The 20827-nt window shown below is 38.5% G+C and overlaps 1 protein-coding gene across 4 annotated transcripts in view; it reads right to left on the bottom strand.

The window, feature by feature from the left end:
• Positions 1-20827, bottom strand: part of VTI1A (vesicle transport through interaction with t-SNAREs 1A) — a 286220-nt gene that overhangs the window by 98066 nt on the left and 167327 nt on the right. For 2 of the 4 annotated variants that reach the window (XM_075423760.1, XM_075423761.1), the window contains 2 exons: positions 20645-20715; positions 16187-16259 (listed from right to left, as the gene is read on the bottom strand). In XM_075423760.1, coding sequence (XP_075279875.1) covers positions 16194-16259; positions 20645-20715 — 137 coding nt within the window. In that variant the 3' untranslated portion in view covers positions 16187-16193. The remainder of the gene's footprint in view (positions 1-16186; positions 16260-20644; positions 20716-20827) is intronic. The other 2 variants (XM_075423758.1, XM_075423759.1) reach the window with 1 other exon arrangement.

The following is a 20827-nucleotide window of genomic DNA, read 5'->3' as shown; positions in this document are numbered from 1 at the left end:
ACAGTAGTTATTTGGCAAGTGATGTGAAAGAGGACAAAGTGCTATTGTGAGCGTACACCAAGCTTTTACACATTATGTCTCTAGTTCATAAAGAGGAAGGAAGAAAAGAAAGGCCGCATTTTTGTTCAGGGCAACCACATCATGATTCTAAGTGAAGCAGTTTGTCAAAAGACGTCAAAACCATCACAGACTGACAGGCTATGAAAACCACAGGAGAGGATGGAGAGGAAGCACAAGACTCCTGCAAGAAATGCAACTCAGACTTTAGGAAGGTAAGACAGAGTAAGCCAGAAAAAAGAAGAGCAAAGAGCTCTTGGAAAGCGAACTGTCCCTTTGTCCCCCTAAGGAGCAGCAGATCTCAACTGCAACTTTTTGGGGAGCACCAAGAGTGGACCACAGTCTGAGGAAGGCCACTTGCATTCCCAAGGGACTGTCTGTCACAGGTCGGCTGCTCTTGAAAAATGAGGTCTTCATGAGGGTGGCGAAGAGACACATGTCTTTATGTCTGCTTTCTCTGTGGGTCCATCCACGCTACAGGGTGAAGGGTTTTACCTTTGGCTAAAATACTTGCTTCTCTTTCTTCTTCTCCAGAAGGAAGCTGGAGAGCCTGCCTTACCACGCAGATGGTTTCCCATTAAAATAATCAACAACAATGTTGGAACCCTGTTCCTTGAAAGGAGGTTTGTCTCTGTGCCCATTCGAGCCAACAGAGGAAAAATCAGCTGCTACACATTAAGGAAAAAGTAACACATTTAAAGCAAAACAAAAGGAAAGAAAAAAGAATTTTCATCCAGTATTTAATTGCAAAAATATGGTGGGAGAGAAAGCAAACTCAAGAGAAACTCCAGGACTTCTTGCATCTGAAGCAGCCATTTGCAATGTACGACAGAAACACTTCAGTGTTGGTTGGTGCAGAGAAGCGTCCTCAATCTTTTAAACTAATTTACTGACTCTGATGGATCTTTTTCCACAACACAATGTTACCCTAAACCCCTTCACCCATCTAGTCAAGCTCTAGTCATGACCTAGCATTTGTTCTGATGTCCACAATTTTGAGACCCATACTCCATATTAATCCAAAATGAAAAATTCAGATGAAAGAAAACAGCCAAACAGTTGATCTACGTGAGTATTAGCTGTTGTCCACGTGAAAAAGTCTGCACTTTCCAGAAAACTCAACCACCATGGAGTATCCAAGATGCAAAAGCGAATTCCTCTCGTAAGAATGAGATACCTCACATGTGTTCACTCTTGCCAAAGGCTGATTTGAACGGTAGCCACAGGAACGCAGTATGTATAAACTGGTCATACTTACTACGTGACAAACAATTTACAGTAAAGCAGGACCAGATTATTTTTTAAATTTCCGCTAACACTAGTTATTGGCATGTCACATGCAAGTAGTATAATCATTGCATGTGTTTACTTTTAAAAAGTGAGAAGACACTAGAAAATGCTTTAAAAAGATTTTTTTTCCCTTCCTTCCTCTTTATTCTCCACTTACCATTTAATATCTTCCTGCAGCGGGAATCGCACTACACATACATGAAAACTGCAAAGTGAAACTGAATATAAACAGAAAGTGACTGATCTCATTTCACTGAGCAAGAGTGTTGAAGGCCAGAAAGGAAATAAATTGCTTTAGGGGTGGGATGTTAGGCAAATATTTACACAATTTTCCAGTTTTTATCAAACATAAAATATAATCTAATAATCATCTAAGGAATGTTTTGAGAACATTTTCCCTTAAGTATTACTCAACATTTAGACATGGACGATCAAAAAGTAGAGACCCACTCCCACCAAGCATACAGCAGTATTTATCTCAAGCTCTCCCTAGTAGGAAAGATTACAAGGATTAGGTTTCAAACTTGTGCAACTGCCTTCAGACAAACACAACATGCAACAAACTACCATTCCCCAGATGACTAGAAAAAAAACGAAGACGCTAATGACAATCCAGACTGAAATAAAAGAAGAGCTAAATAAGTAACAATGCAGGACAAAGAGGTGCCCTTGAACGATGCATTAATGTGGAAGCCATTAAATCAGGGGGTGGTGGCTTTCTTTCCATGTGGGAAGGCATTCTCTGGGGCCACTTCTTGGCTTCCTCCTCACAAAGGAGTTCATTGCTTTAAATGATGACTACATATTCTCAGGGTTTGGATCAAAGAAAGCAGGGTACAGTGGGTCTCAAACTACAGTCAGTCTCAGAACTCAGTAGTTTAGAGAGGAGGGCCAGATTTAATAGTCTTCCCAACCAATCTCTGTTATCCAGGTCAGCCACAACAAGATTTTCCTATGAAACCTGTATTTAATTGGGCCAGTGGAGCAAGAGGACAAAACAGAAACTCTACTGTAAGCTAGTCTCTACATTCATAAAACAGAGCTTTTCTCTGGTTTCTTGCACACCTGCTCCTCCTCTCAGGTTCGGAGAACAAGCATTTGGGCACAAGCTTTTCCATCGGTTTCAATGAACAGAATTATATGCATACAAATATCACTGCCTGAAACAGAGCATGACAGCATCTTTGCAGCACTGCCACTTCCTTGGGTTCATTCAACATTCTCTACCCCACCTACGTGTTGTCTGTTTACAGCTTGCATCTCTGAGATGAGGTCCCTATTTCCTTAGTTGACTGCTAAGCATCTGGAACACTGCTAATATAGTTTATGTAGTTTATTATAAACCATTCTACAATACGCTTAACATCATATATGTGTATCATGTAATTCCAAACACTCCATCTTACTCCAAAGAGGACATCGGGTATTTATTAAGAAACAACTACTTGTGAGCAATTCCTATTTGGTGAATTATAAATGGCTCATCTCATTTGATCACTTAGATTGCTCAAAGAGGAATCACCTGACAGAACTGGCATGTGGGAGCTTACTTCTCCCACTGCTTTGTGGTAGAGCTTTAAGAAATCATCAGTAATTCAAAGATGACCATTAAAATATGACCAACCAAGTGCACCAGCACAAGAGACTTTCTATAAAGAATACTCTTCTTGCAGAGGGTGCTCTACAGCATTGTTACCAGCTATCACACTCAAACTTCATTCTACCCTGGCTTTCAACACGTGCCTGCTACACAAACTGTCCAACAAACTCTCTTCTAACTTAACAGCTAAGAGCAGCATCATGTCACTAGATGTTTCAACAAAATGCAATTGAAATCCACATTTTGATTTTCTCCTTACTCAGAAGTCAAACAGCAAAATATTTGAATTTCAAAGGCTCACTAGTATGTTTTTGGTCATCAAATTACTACATGACATAGAATTTTTATGCATTCCTAGATTATCTTCATGGCTTTACCTATTCACATTCTGTAACAAACCAAGTTTCTTTTTGCTTCCCCAGAGGCAAGAGGTGATGGTGCTAAAGGCAATTTTCACCAGGGGAAGGAAGTGACTGTCTACTTTTACCCCCGAATCTACACATCTCTCCTCCACACCTTCTTTGAACAACGAAACAGCAGTGTTATGATAGTAAGTCCTAAAACGTTGCATTTGTAGGGATATATTTCTTATCTGAGGAGCCCTAAAGTACTTAACAAATGTTTGTAAAGTACTGATTGTTTGCAGGTTGACAGCAGCCAGCAATAACACATTGCATTCCACAGCAACTGTAAGAACATAATTTCTGACAGGAGCAGTAAAAAGAGATTGATAAGGAAGCAGCAGTTGCCTGGGCTAGCACATCAAGTTTAACATTACTGCTCTTCTATATATATACTTAATCACTATGTCTCCAGGGATGCATTAATTCTATTTGTCGAACAAACCCAAATACTCTTTTCTGTCTGCAACACACCAAAAATGTCACCGAAGGAAAGATGAGCCTGTCACATGTAGCCCTCGAAATTATATTATCTGAAGAAAACAACAAATAATTGACACCTCCTCTTTTTGATATCTATGTTCAGTAGTTAAGGAGATCAGGTACGTACTTGGTAATGGACTGTTGTGGGAAATCAGATACACCACACCCCTCTAGCCAAAATTTTTCCCATGCTTCTCTTTCACCCCTTTTAAATTCATTTAAGCCATGACTCCAAATCAGGACAGGCACCGCTACCAGTCAGTCCATCATTCACGAACTATCATCAGGTTGTCATGTGAGGACCACGTACAGATTCATTAAGAGCATTTGCTCTTGGAATGCTTTGCTGAGATTCGGAACATTATCCTCATTTTGGAGATGCACAGAAACAGATGTGTCCACAGTTACCCAAGATATACTCAGGACAAAGCTAGGATTCAAACATTAGTAGTCAAGTTTCTGGTTGTTTTTGCTGGATTGGGATGGGAAAAAAAAATTTCGACACCTTTGTAAGAGTAGAAATAGGTTAGTTACACAATATCTCAAAATCAGAACACAATGTATCACGAATAATACGGAAACACGCCAAAGCTTAATATTCAACTTACATGAAATACAGATATGAAACGACTATAAAAGGGACACTTACAGCTGAGTCTTATTTTGTTTTATTCTAAATATTTTAACCATGAAAATATTGTATATTTTGAAAGCATATACAATGGCTCATAAAACGAGATGTTTTCTTCTCTTCGTTCATACACTTGAAATACTTTATCTCTAAAATTCGTGCCAGCATAAGAAAGCCTAGTAAAAAAAATCTTTCCTCCCACCCTAAGATTAAAAAAAAAGGAATAATGTAATTAGCTTGCCTTTGAAATAGATTTTAAGACTTAGAAAGCTATGTCCTCATGTTTGTAACAGTAAATGGAAAGCAAACACACTCCTTTTTGGTACACAGATTTTGTTATTGAGTATATATTCAGTGCCTCTGAGTATAGCTGCATTATGTAGGAACAAAAAACAAAATGAAAATCTCTTATGGAGTAATATTTTGCCGCTGTTTTTTTATACAAGCGCATGCAACAAGAGATGACTAAGATCTCATCCTGACAGACGCTCTGCTGCTATAAAAGATGATCTCAAGTAGTGGCATTCAGAGAGCTCCGCCTTCACTAGCAGGCCCATTGCTGCTGAGCAGCTACGTGCTGCTGAGCTCAGACTACTCCTCCAGCCTTGCTGGCCTGCAGGCTCAACCGCAGCCATACGACTTCCACAAGCCCTTTCCAGCCAGGCCTTCACCTGGTGATAAACCCAACTGCACTTCCTCATAGAACCCAATGAGAAATGAGACTGAGTCCTCCAACGAACACCTTAAATTCTAGGCATCTTACGCACAAGCTGTGAAGCCAAACACTAAAACGAATATTACTGTTTTAATACGCAACTGTATGATCTTCCATCTCCTTGAAAATGTGCTAGCAAACAACATTTTACTTACCAATGAATTTTTAATGCATTTTGGTGGCTATTTTTTTGTGCTCACCATGGATACTTTAGGGAAATTGATATATCGAGCAATTTCCTTTGTTTCTAGCACAAATACATCCATTCAGCTCTATCACTTCAGTAAGATTGGGTTTTGCTGTTGCTGTCTGTTTTATGCTGCTTAAGCATTGCTGAAAATAAAGTAAAATTAAATCAACTGTGAGAGAAAGCAACTTCTTGTCTCCAAAGTTTCGAAATCACTGAAGCTTCTCATAATTAATAATTCAGACTCACTCCTCTAAATTTTGTCCAGGAAAATAAGCTGGTCTTTATATTCCAAAGATGTCTTCACAAAAGTCTGCAGTACTGGATTTTCTGATGCCAAGTGATTATGAAACCCCCTTTTGTTCTCATAACTTCACGATGTATATCTATAACTCTTTCTTGTTTGTGAAGATAAGACCAGCCTTGTCTCTCTAAATGCCATTTCAAAGGAAGATTCACAGTCGTTTGACTTTTGATCTGTGTGGCAACTAGCTCGACCACCTGCGTTGGGTTCAAGCAGTTACTGAGCTTGCTTTGTACCATCTTAGGAACACAGCAAGCCTTTCAAACCAGAATGAGCTGATGTGTGAATACACCAATTTACAATGTAAACACAGGGTCCAACAATATGGGCATCTTTAATGACCAAATGTGTAAAGTGCATATATTGTTTACTGATTATATCATTAAATAAAACAGATGGCTCATATTCTCCATCCACCTACAGTGGATTAAAACACAATGGTGTAATAGTCTGGTAAACTGGTAATGTGAAACATTGCTTTGTACTGGTGTAGTAGTATAAATAGCTGTTCACAAATGAGGTACAAAGCCCCACTGCCACCAAGAGTAATTAGCTTAAGGCTGTACTGAAAGAATGCTACCTTCACAATCAACACGTGTGTGCCATTCACACTGAAAACTGCGTTTGAAAAAATATAGCGGTGACAGAAAGCAGCAAGAAAGTTTCTTGGCATGGGTAAGGTAGACCATATGTTTCCCAACATCTAGGCAAGACTGGGCACACTTAGAACTACGTTTCCCCAACAATTCCCTATTTAAACGCATTATTTGTGGCCACGATAAGCAGGTCAGAGAAATATAGAGTGCATTTTTTTGCTTCCACAAGCATTTTTATCAGGGGGAAGGCAGGGAGTTGGTGCAAAAGTAATTTTAAGATGCAATTTTTATTCAAGAAGAAAAATTATCCATTAGTGTTATAATCTTAAATTATCAGCAGATCTACTAAATAATACAAGATGAAGACTTTGCTCTGACTTGTAAATGTTACAAAAACTTTCTGGGTTACAGCTTAGCCAGTATAACAAAGTCCAAGCTAAACAAAAGCTCTTCGGTAATAAATGCTACATAGTGAGATCCTGCAGGCTAAGCCATATTAACACTCATGGAAAAATGTTAATATCTGCAGAAGGCATATAGGTCAGTGAAAAACTCTTCTGCTATGTTTTTAAACTGGAGAGCACTAATACCACTTAAAATTCTATAAATCATAGCTCCCAGCTATTCAAATTCATTGACTAATTTTTCAAGTCTTCAGAAAAACCCAATTAATAAACTGTTTTTAAAATATGATTTTTAAAAAAAATCCTGATTTTAAGACTGAAGGAGCATTAGCACTGAAAACTTATCAGTTTGTCGGAAGCAAGCAGATAAGCAGGTTGCAAGAGTCTCTCCCTTGTTTATATGATTCTTGATATTTCTGAAACAATTTCAATGATTTTCAATTAATTACTTCAGAGCTACACAAATGTTCTAGAGAACCTAAATCTTAACGTTTGTGGTAAAATTGTTTTTCTCTTTCTTTCCCATTTTGCTCAATTTCCACACTGACTTTTCGTTGCCTTCTTGATTAGGTTCAAATCTTCCATATTAGTTAAAGAGTCAGTCTGAATTGGCAAGTTTTCATCCTTCCTATCACCAAGTAGACTGAACAGTCTCTCGTTGTAAGACCACATTTTCTCATTCATGACTTTGTTATTCTTCAGACAGATGCTCAGCAGGTTAGAGATGTGTGAACATTGCTTCTGCAGAGTTTCAAGGGTCCAATACAACATAATTACATGCTACTCAAGGACATAAATTCTCCCTCAGTTTTGGTCTTGTCCCACAGCAGCACTAATTTATCTGCAACAAACTCTAAGTGATCCTGGTTTTCCTTAGCTGTTGATTTGTCCCAGCCATCATTTATGGCCTTCTTTGTAAAACTACAACAACAAACAATGCCCCCCTCCAAACAAACTCTGCTCAAATCAAAAGAGATCCTCATTCAATATTAGGGCTATGGATGACCATACTACCGACATGAGTACGCCTTGCAAGTTCAGGCCCTGGATTTTGTGGTAGAACTTGAGTGACTGACTTGGACAAAAATTGTACTGAGCAAATCCCAAGTTTTCCTTTGTTCCAGGTGTTGGTCACTTAATCTCTTATGTTTCTTGAGCACAGCTAAAACCTTGACCTGCTACTATGAGCTAGATTGAAAATGATCTACTCTAAAAGATTAGCTAATAAGGACAAGATTCTGATATCATAGCAGTTTTAAATCAGCTTGATGACTTCGTTGTTTTCTTAAAGTCCTCGGTATGTGATCAGAATCATGCTGGAAAGCTGAATTAATTTTGCTTTTATTAAAAGCCGATAATTTCAATCAAGTGTGGCAAGAAAAGTGCCAAGTGCTTCTGGAAATCATACTCAGAATGCACAAAAGAGGTTCTTTACCTGACAAAGATTAGCAAAGCTCCTGCAGAGACCTGACAGAAGACTGGGCAAAACAATTCCCATTCCCACCATTTGTTTCCAAATACTAGATCTGTCCAAAATGCTGGTGTGTCTATGAGCAAGGGTGGGAGAAATAAGTTAAAATTTCTGATGTTCATTTGACAGCATTACTGCCTTCTTCTTAAAATGTTTAGAAGTGCCACAAAAAAAGTTAGATCTCTATATTTGTTTATCTTCTTTGAGTTCCAACTCTTACTTTTAGTCCGCTTAGTATACAGTCTACTTTTAGACCAGATATGCAACTTCATGAGAAGTATTTAATTTCAGTGTCTCTATTTGTAAAGCTCAGTGATACCTACGCAAGAAGCTACTATTTGGAGAGGCTGAGCTTCCAGGATTTGCCTATTGGAACACTATTCAAGTCTTCCATTTTTACATACCCGAATCCCATCAAAAGGCTTGGCTTGATGAAAACTAGAAACTATAATTCTGTACACTATTATTTATGTTCTCTAATTCTTGAAAAGTTCAGTAGAAATTTCTTTCTGCAGCAGAAGTCACGGACTGTGACAGAGCACAGAAATCTCCTCAAATGCACCAGCACATCAAAGCTCTCTGTCTGCCCAGGAAGAGTGATTTTGGCTAAACATTAGGGCAAACTTGGTACAGTTTGATTGAAGAGATGGGGAACGTTCATCAGTGCAAAGCAAGCCGGACAAATATCTGCCAGGATTGAAGCAGGGACAGTCAATCCTGCCGTAACACAAAGGGATGAACTTCTCTGAGATCACTTCCAAGTTGATTCTACTGCTTTTGGTAAATTTGTGGATTTAACTTAAACGACCCACGCAGGAAGATATCATGCACATCTGCGATCAGAAAATGTTACATTTAGGAATTCATGGCTTAAACACTCTGTAGTAAATGGAATGTGTAAAATTTGGCATATATTGTTCTGTGACAGTTATAATGTGAGTGGTGTCAAGAACAACATGATTCTTAATCTACTACTGGCCTTAAGGAGTTCGACTTCATTGATTTCTGAAGAGATGTCTCCAATTATTTCAGCAATTACCAATGTCAGCTTTTGCTAACAGGTTCCCTACTTCACCCTGCTTCACATAAACAATTTCACCACATTTAAAATATTTTCACTACCTTCACTATTCCTGAGCATCATGTCAGAGAGAACTTATCCAACTGGAAACTACTTCTAACTACTGCAAGAAAGCACTGCACTGATTATGCTGATGTAAGACATGCCTTCTCATGAAAGCATGTCACAGGACATCTATTGTGGTTCAGACATGACAACGCTGACTATGATATGCCTTTTGTTTCACTCATGACACTGTGAACCTTTTTAGGCTCTAGCTGCTTAATGGTAGTCAACATACTTCAATACAGAGAACAATCACAAAGGGTTACATGATATTTAACCTAATATGATGCTTTACATTCTTGGTATATGTAGCCTAGGACTAGCTTGGATAATTATCCATTGGGATCCTGCTTTCCTGCAGAAACACAACTGTGCTTTAGATAATGTTCTTTCCAGCTGTTCAGCTGGACACAAGTAGATGGAAGGGGGGCAAATGAGATAGTAATTCCAGATGATAGAAAAGAGGGAATGGAGAGGACAGAACAAAAGCCACTGCACATTTAAAAAAGGAATGAAAAAAGAGAATTAGAAATCTTGTCTGAAGAATGCCGAGAGCCCTGCTCATAATGAACGTAGTGTAGGCAGCTTGACACATGGACAAAGCTTTCCAACAATCTGAAAAATAAAACAGTGCTACAATATAAATGCTTCTGTCTCAATGAAAGAAGGAAATCTGCTTCTAAGACTTTGCCTAGGTGCAAGAGGATTAAAACACTGACTTTTTAAATTCCATGCACTTAAGTTATTAAAATGTAAAGATCATCACAATGTTCCTTTTTTTTCCCCAGGTTTGAAGCAAAATTAACTCTGTATCACTTAGGCTGTTGGAGCTGAAAGCTTGCAGAGGCTAAGGTGGCATTAAACTAATCATAGCTACAGGCTCGCAATGTTGAAATTGGTCCCATTCTGTGAGGCATTCAGTACCTTCAGTACATGGCTTGGAATTCTCCACGTACACTGCTTGCTGCAGGTATCGTAGTTATACAGCAGCTCAGAAGACTTCTGCACCTTCTGTGATTCATAAACTGAAATTATTTCTAACACTGAATGAAAGTAGATCAAGATTTTTCAAAAGCACTTTGGAAACAACATACAAAACACTGTCCAAGAAAGATGAGCAAGGTTTATAAAATGGCTCTCAATTGATTACTAAAGATAAGAAATGCATCTTACATACAACAGATTACACCATCCCTAAATTGAGAACAGGGAACCCACAGTGTCCCACACTGTTTTAAAATCCTTGCAGTTCAGAGCTAGAGGTACATTTCCTGTTCTCGGTTGGAATCCAAATGATGAAGAATGCTTACTCTTGGGAATTTTGCTGACACTACATTTACGTTTTCCAGATGTTTTATCCATCACTTCAACAAAGAAACAAAGTTTCTTTTTAAAGTCAGAGACAAGGTGAGGAACGACCAGGTACTAGTTAATGCCAAGGTTTAATCTGGAATAACAAGCTGTATGTTCCTTATCCAAAGACTATCTTGTGATTAACAGCACCACAAAGCTTATCAGTTTCTTTCTGAAAAGATTCAACGTTTCTTAATTCATAAAGATTAGTTGCATGCTAAAACACAAACATGTACAGTAATATAAGAATCAAGTAACTATATTAAGTGCTTAAAAGTCATGAAATTTAAAAAAGAAGTTCTTACACTGACAGTTACAAGCACTAAAAAACTCTAAGTGTATTTTATGGTTTCCATTTAACAACAGAAATATTAAGGAGAGGGTTTGCTCCATAATCAGCCTTGAGCAAGGAGCACAATAAAAGCTATCCTGCCCCAGGAGATGACCTGGAATCATTCTGCCACTCACTCTCCCCTTATTCAGTCTCCCTCAAGTTACGAGAATTGCTCTTCTGGTTTAAGTTAACCATATGCTTAAGTATGTTCCTGAATCAAGGTCTAAATTACTGAAGGAAACAGCTGCAGCTGTAAATATTCAACATAGAGCAGACATGTTGTTAAAGGATTTGCCTTTTCAATCACTTTTCAGTATAGAAATACAACTTGAAGTAAAAATAGAAATTTATGTACCAAAAAGTTGCTGAAACAATTCCTGCTTGAACTTCTCTTTGGCTTGAAACCAAATATGCAAAGTTCCTGCTGGAAAGAGGAATTCCTCTATTAGCATAAAAACAAGGCAAATCTTACTGTATGTTAAACCTCACTCAGCATCTGCGATAGGAAGCCCTTCCTCCAGAAACCTGCAGAGACTCCACAGTCACGGCCTATTATGACTGATTTTGAGACAGGCTTTAGGTCAGAAGAAAACCTTCTTTTTTATGGACCTTTGGGGGTAAAAATAGAGATTGGTAGGGAAACAGGGGAAAAAGACAGTGATAACACTCACTATTTGTTTTGATTTGCCTCAACAGGGACACGAGTGCCCCTGCTGCTATTCTCCTGCATATGGAAATGTGGGCTTCATAGTGAAGACAGAAGGTGGAACAGACATACTTAACTTCTCACTTCTCTAGGACTGTGAGAAAGCAAATTATAAAATTCTTGTGCGTCCAATGCTTAATGGCCACCTGACGAGTTCAATGGGTGGAGGTGAAGCACCCCACACCCTGTTTAAAGAATTACCCTACACTGAACGTCATCTCAGCCTAATGAGCACAGGGACCTCTTCACAACTGCTAAGGTTATTTGAGAACTGCTAGGAATGACTGCAATCCAGGCCCAAACTCTGAAGGCCAATTCTAAAACACTTATGTTTTACAGCACTTCTGCTTAGGATCAGAAGCCATGGACATAAGTTGGATGCTGGGAAATTTCAGTTAGATATCTGGAAAAATTGCTTATTTCAACTGCAACTGGAACTGATTGATTGGAGAGGCATTGGTATCTCCAACCTTGGATGTGTTCAAAACTTGACTGCAGAAGGCTCTGAGCAACCTACTCTAATTAGACTTGCTTTGAACAGGTCGGAACAGATGACCTCTAGAAGTCTCTTCCAACCTAAACTGTCCTGTGATTCTATGAAACGTTGAAAAATAACTGTAAAGTCTGGACTATCCTGGCGCTCAGAAGTACAAGGAAGTTCGACTAGAAGTAACGCGGGAAGCAGGACTGCCAGAACTTCCCTGGAAAGAAGGGTGAAGAAGCTTGACTACAACTAGCACAGAGGGGGAGGCATTCCCTGTTTCTGACTGCAGTCGCATCGGTCATGCAGCTGTTGGCAAATCATGTAACCCGTCACCTGAGAGCTGAACGCTTATCGCTTCATCTCCATCAGCTGGAGCTAGTGTGTTTCTCCTACTGGAAATCAAATTTTAAAAGTCTCTTTTATAAGAGCAGATGTGTTCACAAGTTTCTCAAAGTATCATCGATAACAACTCAGAAGACTGAAATCTGAAGATTGAAAGAGAATTTTTGTCATAAAAATTTCCTGGTGAAACAGACAGAACAAAACATTGTTCTGGAGGGTAGCAGCTGTTTTTGCAAAATACTTTTCTGCAATTTGAAAGGGGATAGATAGAATTTATGTACTAACTGGATAAAGATTCAAATTACTGAAAATTTTATCTGGTTGCTTTTAGGTTGGTTTGTTTCCCACTAGGCTGTATGTGGCTTGGAGACCGTCCAAATTCTTTTCCTGAAAGCTTTTCTAGGCTATCGGCTTAGGATATGGGTAAAAGACTGAAGATCTTTCAGAACATATTCTTTTCTGATTCTTTTTAACACACTGTGCACTCCCCAGTTCACATTGGGGTAGAGGCCAAGGGATAGATGTCTGAGATGGCAATATCACAGATGACCGCAGAAGATGCCATTTCCTTATGTTAAAACCTGTTATTTGAAAATTCTGTAACTGAGCTTATAGTCTCACAGTTTTAAACAGGAGTCATAAATGTCAGGATGTCCAGAACTATACATATAAAAGGCAATGATTAATGTTTTGACATTATCAACATGCTGACATTATCCTAGTAATGCAATACCATAAGTGGAATCTACTAGTTTAGCGGAATCTGGGTAGGTTTATTTACAGAAAAAAAAAGAAGATTATGAATGTATAGGTCATTTCCAAGTGAGAATATTTAAAAATATTTATTACAAAAATTTCCTTACCCAAATACCCAGAGATAACAAATTTCAGTATATAAGGCTGGAGTTGCTAGAGCACTAGAACTGAGAAGACCTGTCTCTATTCTGCCACTGATCTCCTTAGTGAGCCATGGCAACCTACAAAACCTCTTCCTGCTTTTATTCCCCATTTCCAGAACATTTTACGCACAAATACATGGCCAGGGAATTTAGGTCATACAAAGGGAGTAAGTTAGCCCTGTAGCTATTTAAATATCTAATCTCTTAATAGATTTGGCCAGATTCAAAAGAGATGCTGCTTTACCTTTCCCAGACGGTAAAAATAGAAATAGGCATTAATTTGATGCACAGGGTGTTAGTCTGGCACATGACTTCAAGCATATCAACAGACACATATCGTGGGAGCAGCAACTAAGTTGAGCAATGTTCAGTTTAACATTACCTTTTCTGTATAATAATGTGAAGAATAGTCCTCCAGCATTTTTCTTTATTGGTTCCAGTAATTAAGTGAAACATTATGTGGTATGTACTGAAGTATGCAGAAATTAGGACACAACTGCCAATCTCTACTAATTATTTTTCTTACAGTTGTATTTATCTAATTCGTGCTGATTTCTTGGGGTCTGTATTTTATGATTATTTTTGTGACTAAACAACATTGGGATGATGCTGGGTCTGGGATAATGCTAGATCTTTCTACCCAACAGTCATAAACAAATTAAATTCACCACAGGTCTACCTATTACATGGTTTTAAATAACATCCTGAGAATCTTCTGCTGCAAGTTGCATCTATGCCAAGGCATTTCTTTTGGCACCTTTACCTGAATCGTGTTTAAATCCTAACCTGCCTTTCATCCAGATGGGTGACTCAGCCCAGAATTTTTATTAAAAGAAAAAGGAAATCCAGGAAGTCCTTTCCGACAGACAGAAACATGCCATCTTGGTGTCTGACTACATAATCCTTTTGTCTGAAGAGCCCAAGTATGTTTCAGAAAGATCATATTTTTCATTTGGCTTATGGAACACTTATAAACTAGGACTCCTAACTGTGATTCCCAAACACAAAACAAAGTCAAAGGTTACAGCATATGTTTTTGTTTCAGCTTCTCCAAATTACTTGCAAATGTATTCAAACACAATACGAGGAGATACTTTATTTTATTGAAAATAACAGACTACAGGGTGCTGCAAAAAAGGCTGAGGTACCTCAAGCATAAACATGGAAAGAATACATTGGTTTAGAAACCCATAAATCCTTATTTGAATCTGCCATCCTGAAAGTCAAGTAAAGCCCGAAAAAACTATTTTTCCTAAATGCTATGTCTGATTAAGCCATACTATTAAATGACAGCTGAACTTTAACATTAATATGATATTATTTAAATAACTGCAAGGGTTTTTTTACACTAAAATGATGAATGATTTTTGGACAGCTCAATTGACATAAAGCAAGAAACCCCTTTAATGAGATTTGACAAAATGGAGACATATGCAGAATATTCGTTACAGCTCATGTCGCAGAGCCCTTCCCGGGGAGTGTTGGGTTTGGTTGTGTCTTCTCTTTCGTTCATTTTTTTTTATAGTTTATTTTGATTGTCTACAGGCACTGAACCATCCCTTTCAATTGCCACTTCCTTTCTCCATGGATTTTGAATTTAGCCTGTGTCATTTACATATTACTCTTAATCAGAGAATTTTATGTGTTACAGTTTGGACTCGGAATTGTAAGAAATCTGTGGAATGAAGGCATGAGGTGCAGTCATTTTAACTTTTGTCAGCTGGGTATACAAGGAGCTAACAAAGATATTTTTCTGAGGAGATTTATGAAGAGATAAAGCTTGCACTAAAGAACAACTTATTAAATTCTGTTTTTGATATTTTCCAAGCCAAGAGACAAATCAACAACTCCGCTAAAAACTTTCTCTTCTTGTTTTCTTTTATTTCATAAGCAAATTGCATTAAGCAAGTATGCAACATAAAAGTCCAAGGCAATGGTAATTTCATACTGAACACTTTAGAGGATGCTCTAAACTCTTTTAAAACTGTGTTTTTGTAGCACCCAGCACCACCTATTAGAGGGATGCTTTTCTTCTTCAGGAAGCTGAATGTATACAGAAATATGGACAACACAGAGAAGCTCAGATGCTGTTTCACTGGATAAAGAACAAATATCCAGGGATGCCACTAATTCAGAAAATCTGTCTGGGAAAGTATCAATGTAAATTTAAGGTGGCTAGTAATCATTGGGTAATGCCCTCCCTGCAGTCTCACATACATTTTTAGGATGTTGCAAATTTTTCCTTTCTGTATCACCTCACTTTGATCCCAGGAACAATTTTCGTAACCTTGAAAGCATGGAAGAAACATGCTAAAACCTCAAGGTTTGACGATGTGTCTGCCCCACCTATTCAGGCAGAACTGATCATCTTAAGCTTTTCTCTGCATGTAAATTTACACTGCCCCAAAATATTTACAAGCTTTCTCACCTAAAATCTAACAGCTAAAAAACCCTCACACAACCAAAATCACTCAAGAATAAGGAACAGAGGAAATCATCATCAAAAAGCTTAATTTTAGAACACACATATAAAAAAAAACCACCCCAAATATGAAGAAACAAAGATGAGAAATGATTGAGCAAAGAGCAAGTCCCTCAGGCTACAGAAAACTTCCCATTGCTGTGATAAAGCCTGGTATCTAACCATGCCTGCTTCACTACCAGCAGTCATTTGAAGACATTCTGCACAGCAGCCTGTGTAAAAAAAGTCAGGTACGTCAGCAAAATACTGAGGGTGAATTAAAACTAAAAATAAAGGCAGGGAGGGAGAGAGAGAGAGAAAAAAGAGCAGAAGTGTCCCTACCTTGGCCTTACCTTCGTAACATTCCCGTCAAAATCCTGGAACTCTTCCCAAGGTTTGCATCTGTTTCTCTGAGCTGGGGAGAAAGAGTCCCGTTAAAAGCAAAAGGCACAAGCACTCCATTCTGTACAAAGGACAGGTATTTCCACTGTCAGCTGAGTGAATTAACTTCAGGTTGAGCCCACAACAAACTCACATGTAAGCAAGCCATCAAAGCTCTGAAATTTAAAAATGGTTTGTCTGGTTTTCACTTACATAAAGATGAAACCCACAGAAGATAAGACATTGAGGCAACAAAGACAAACCAGGGTAAAGAGGAAAAGCTTTACAAATAAGGAGTTGCAGGTAGAAGCTATAGAATTTGGTATCCATAATTCCCACTGATGTGTGTACGTGTATTGGTTATGTATATTAGTGAGGGCATCAAGGGATGAACAGACAGCCACGCGCTGTATTCCTGATGCTTTGTGAAAAGAAAACCAAACATCTCCTTCTTCCACTGTTTTTCAAAGACAGTAGTTTAAAGAAAAAACAGAAATAGAAAACTGTGTCCCTCTACCAATTCTGTGTAAAAGAGAAATGCCCATACTGTCCCTTAAATATAAAACCTGTACCGACCTTGCAGAAGCCACCGCTGGGATGGATGCCCAAATACTCTGTGAACAGTGTGTAGTATGTACATAAGGCATAGCTGTGTAATATATATTTTCACATGTAAGGAACACCCACTCACTGAAAATAGCATTTTTTTAGTTTATTAGGACACATGAAACCTACATTTAGAGCTAAACTTCATTAGCTGACTTGCTCTACAGCTCTCAAAAATCTTGAAAAATAGGTAAAAGCACAACTGAATACAAAATGAAATTGGGGAGATGAAAAGTTATGAAGCAAATGAACTCCATATTAATAAAGAGCAACTACTTCAATTGCTTTTTAAAAGAGATTAAAACCTCCCCTCTATTTTTGTGTTTATTAGTGCCCCACGAAAGGAAGTCCAGAAATGAAGCAGGGTATTGGAAGAATGGAGTTGCTCTTCTATTGCGTCTTTTGCTACTGGTAGAGGTTTGACTTTTAGAGACCTTGGAACCAGTGGGACATCAAAATCTACTGTAAATGATAACGTAACGATTATCAGTCATCAAACAGCAGGGACCACTGTCTCTAACATGCCCAGAAACACAGCTGTGTGTACACACACATAAAAACATTCTTCTCTTTATGAAAGCTGAATATTTACCTCTTCATTATCAAATCAGATCGAAAGGATTACCTGACTCTTTGACTACTTACTAAAGAAACTTTGTTGTAGCTGACAAAATGCATCCTGTGCAATAAATAGATCAAGTGGCAGTCTTCCATTAACAAATCACCTTCACCATTAACAAACCAGTATTATATCTTGAATATATGCACAGCAACAATATTAAAACCAGCTTCTATTCTGGAGCCCAATACTGTAGACATTTGCTACCAGATTTCATTTTTGTTACTGAAATCGGTAGTTGCAAGCAATGACACACAACCTTTTTGCACAAATTTCCTCCCTGTTCTTGTAAAAGGTATTAAGAAAATACCAAGTAGAAGCTGGGATCAGATAACACCAACCAAGACTCGCTCTTAGCAATAGCCTATTCAGTGGGAAGGCTTGCATTGACTCTCAGATCTCTGTAATTATGTGCTGTGATGGAACAAAGATGAGCATTATATTCCGAGGAGGACATTCCCTCATTCTTTCCTGATTCATCTAGACAATTCAAGCTCCAGAAAAGCAGTTTAGCCCAGTTTGACACAAGTAACAGAAGAAAAAACGTCACAATAATTTTTAAAAGGCTCATTAAAAAGCTGAGTTCTTATCTATGCTAGAAGGGAATCTGAAGTACAAATGTATGCTTTACATTGGTCTTTTATTATTCATAAAGATGTGTTTAACACTTGGGGCTTCTCCTCCCTTTTCACAGAAAAGTAGCTCTCTCCTTTTTACCATTACTTGTTTGATCCTAACTTTCCTCTCTTGCTGCAGGATTCTACCTGACAGCTAGAATCAGTACTGATAGTTAGGAAGGGGAAGCTGAATCTTAGAGGTTTGATAAACTCCTCTAAGCAAGACGACCTCATATTTTTATGGTAATCAAAAAAAACCACAAAATAAGCGAAAGAAATGTTAAAAAAGAAACAAACGTGTACACATATAGTTGGAAGAACTCTAGCTACCTCCCAAGAGAACACTAAAAAAAAACACCTTTTCTTCCTGCCCTGGCAGAAAAAACAACACATAGAGTTTCAAACTGTAAGTTTGTTTTTATTTAAAACTGAATTATCGGATTGTAGTGCTTCCATCATTTCTTCACCAATGCCAGCGCACTGCCGAAGCCAAAGAACCGGTGGCATGCAAACCTGTTAAATGGCACATGATGGCACCTCCTCGTTTCACAGAAGTGCTGTAGTGAAAACATTCTGAAATATGCTTTGATATTAGCAATGGCAAATCTACACGGTGTTTATGAAAGCTTTTAAAAGATCATATTAAGAATAATAAGAAAGGAAGAAAGGTGAACAAGATGCTGATGTTAATATCTTGTCTGCCTTAGACATGTTTTAATTTGAAGTTTTTCTAAAAAAGTTGCATCTTTTAGAGTCCTGTATAGTCCTGTTAACCTATCTGCCTTGTAGCAGAGCTTTCATCCCTCCTCTTTGGCTTAAAAATAAAATATAAAAAGTTTTACTCTATAGACCAGAAAACTCCTACATGTAAATTTAACAAAACTATAGAGACACTAACTCATTTGAATTTTGCTCATAAGAAAATCTTCCTAATTTTCACAAGACTGAACTGCTAAGAACTGACCATCATACTCCAGCTGACATTTGACTTTCAGAAGACAAGTCTGTTCCCTGGTTGATAAGATAATGCCATGTATTCAGTGTAAAGCTATTATGCATCAACAGAGCACCCTCTGTCCTGGTCTTTAAAAAATCTCCAGAAAATGGAAAACTTGCTAGGTTATCCAAGACCATCCCTGCCTGTACATCTGCGTATATAGACAGCTGGGGCAGGTCCACTCATGTAGCTCCAGTGGAAAACTTTTCTGAATTCCCTGGGCAAAGTATTTTAATGGGAATATGATAAAAATTCAGAATTTGACACCTTCCATTTATGACAAGAGGTCTTTCACTGAAGTGCGCTGGGATACACTTTCCTAGAATACCCTTATTTTTAATCTTGCTCTTTGCAGCTTACAGGTTTTGCCATCAAAGAACTTTGCTCTTCAGCTGGAAAGCACAGAAAAGGAAAAGTTATGCTATGAACCATGTGTACACAGAGTCATCAGAACCACAGGCCCTCTTTCCCGAGGATTTTTAGGATCAGCAGAAAGGGATACACGGTACTCATTTCCTTCGCCTAGGTTTTACTTGTGCAGGTAGAAACAGAACATCATGTCAGACCCAGGAGTCACAAGGGATGTGAGGAGTGGAGGTGAAATAAGACACAAAGTTGCCTGAATAACACTCGTTAAAGCTCTCAATCCTTAGTTACATTTAATGATTTAGTTGTACTTTATATTTTAAAGTAGCAAATGCCCAGGACTTCAGAAAGCACCTGGTGCAGCTGATAGAAGATTCCTCATTGGAGCCATCACATGGGGCGTTACCAGTCAAAGCTATCCAGGTGAAGAAACTCCCTGAGATGGATGCAGGAGTTTTCTGGGGTGGCACTGGTCAGCTAGAGGCTTGTAGGAGGACTTCGCTTTGGCAAATTGGACACTCAGGCAAGTATCTGATCAATGTGCCATGGACAGAAAGTCACAGGTGCTATCACTCCTGGTTCCATCAGCAGAAATCAGAACCAGGGAGGCAAATTTCTTGGATTGAAGCTCAGAGAAGTTGTGTGCATTGGATGGGATGGGGTTCGGGGCATCTTCACTAACCCTACAGAGCAGATGATCCCTATGGAGGCAACACGAGCCAAAAATGACATAGATATGTTATCTGGAGTGCAGTGACAGAGCAGCGATGTAAGAAACCACTACCTGTTCTTTCACACAGAATTGCCTAAAGAGGTAACTACCAGCACTTGCAGCTACAAGACTGATCAGTTATTGGAAGCTAATTCGTGATATGAACTTTGTTTCATAGAAAGTCCAAGAAGTCACTGCTATAACACTATAACAAACCCTTCAAAGGACAGAAAACTGACTCATCTGCGATATCAGTGATGGAAAGCTTGATCCTGACAGCGGGTTTGGTGACTTCAGTGTGACTGCCTGCAGGAGAGGCTTTGCAGGATTGGGCCCGCAAGAGACACTTTCTAAGTGCTTTGCTGCAGATGGTGATTGCATCTCACAATAGCAGCTGATTTATATGGAAGTAATCAATACGCTGGACTATTTTTGCATGTACAGAGAACTTGCCCAAAGCAAATAAAATCCAAGACCAGGAACTACTCATTACCACACTTACCCTCTCCCGAGCACGCTGGATCTTCTCTCTGTCATGGCTGAGGTTTTCCAGCATCTCCTGTCCAATCTGCTCTGCATTAAAAAATCAAAATGTAAATCATGAAAAATACAGCTTGTGACTGTAAGGCCTCAAAATGCCAGGTTAGATTGTAACAACAGCGTTTACTGTATGTGGTAGCCTAAT

This window comes from Opisthocomus hoazin, chromosome 6 (assembly GCF_030867145.1).
Source record: "Opisthocomus hoazin isolate bOpiHoa1 chromosome 6, bOpiHoa1.hap1, whole genome shotgun sequence".
NCBI classification, from domain to species: Eukaryota; Metazoa; Chordata; class Aves; order Opisthocomiformes; family Opisthocomidae; genus Opisthocomus; species Opisthocomus hoazin.
Note: the sequence above shows the minus strand (reverse complement) of the source record. Positions and strands in the feature narration are given on the sequence as shown.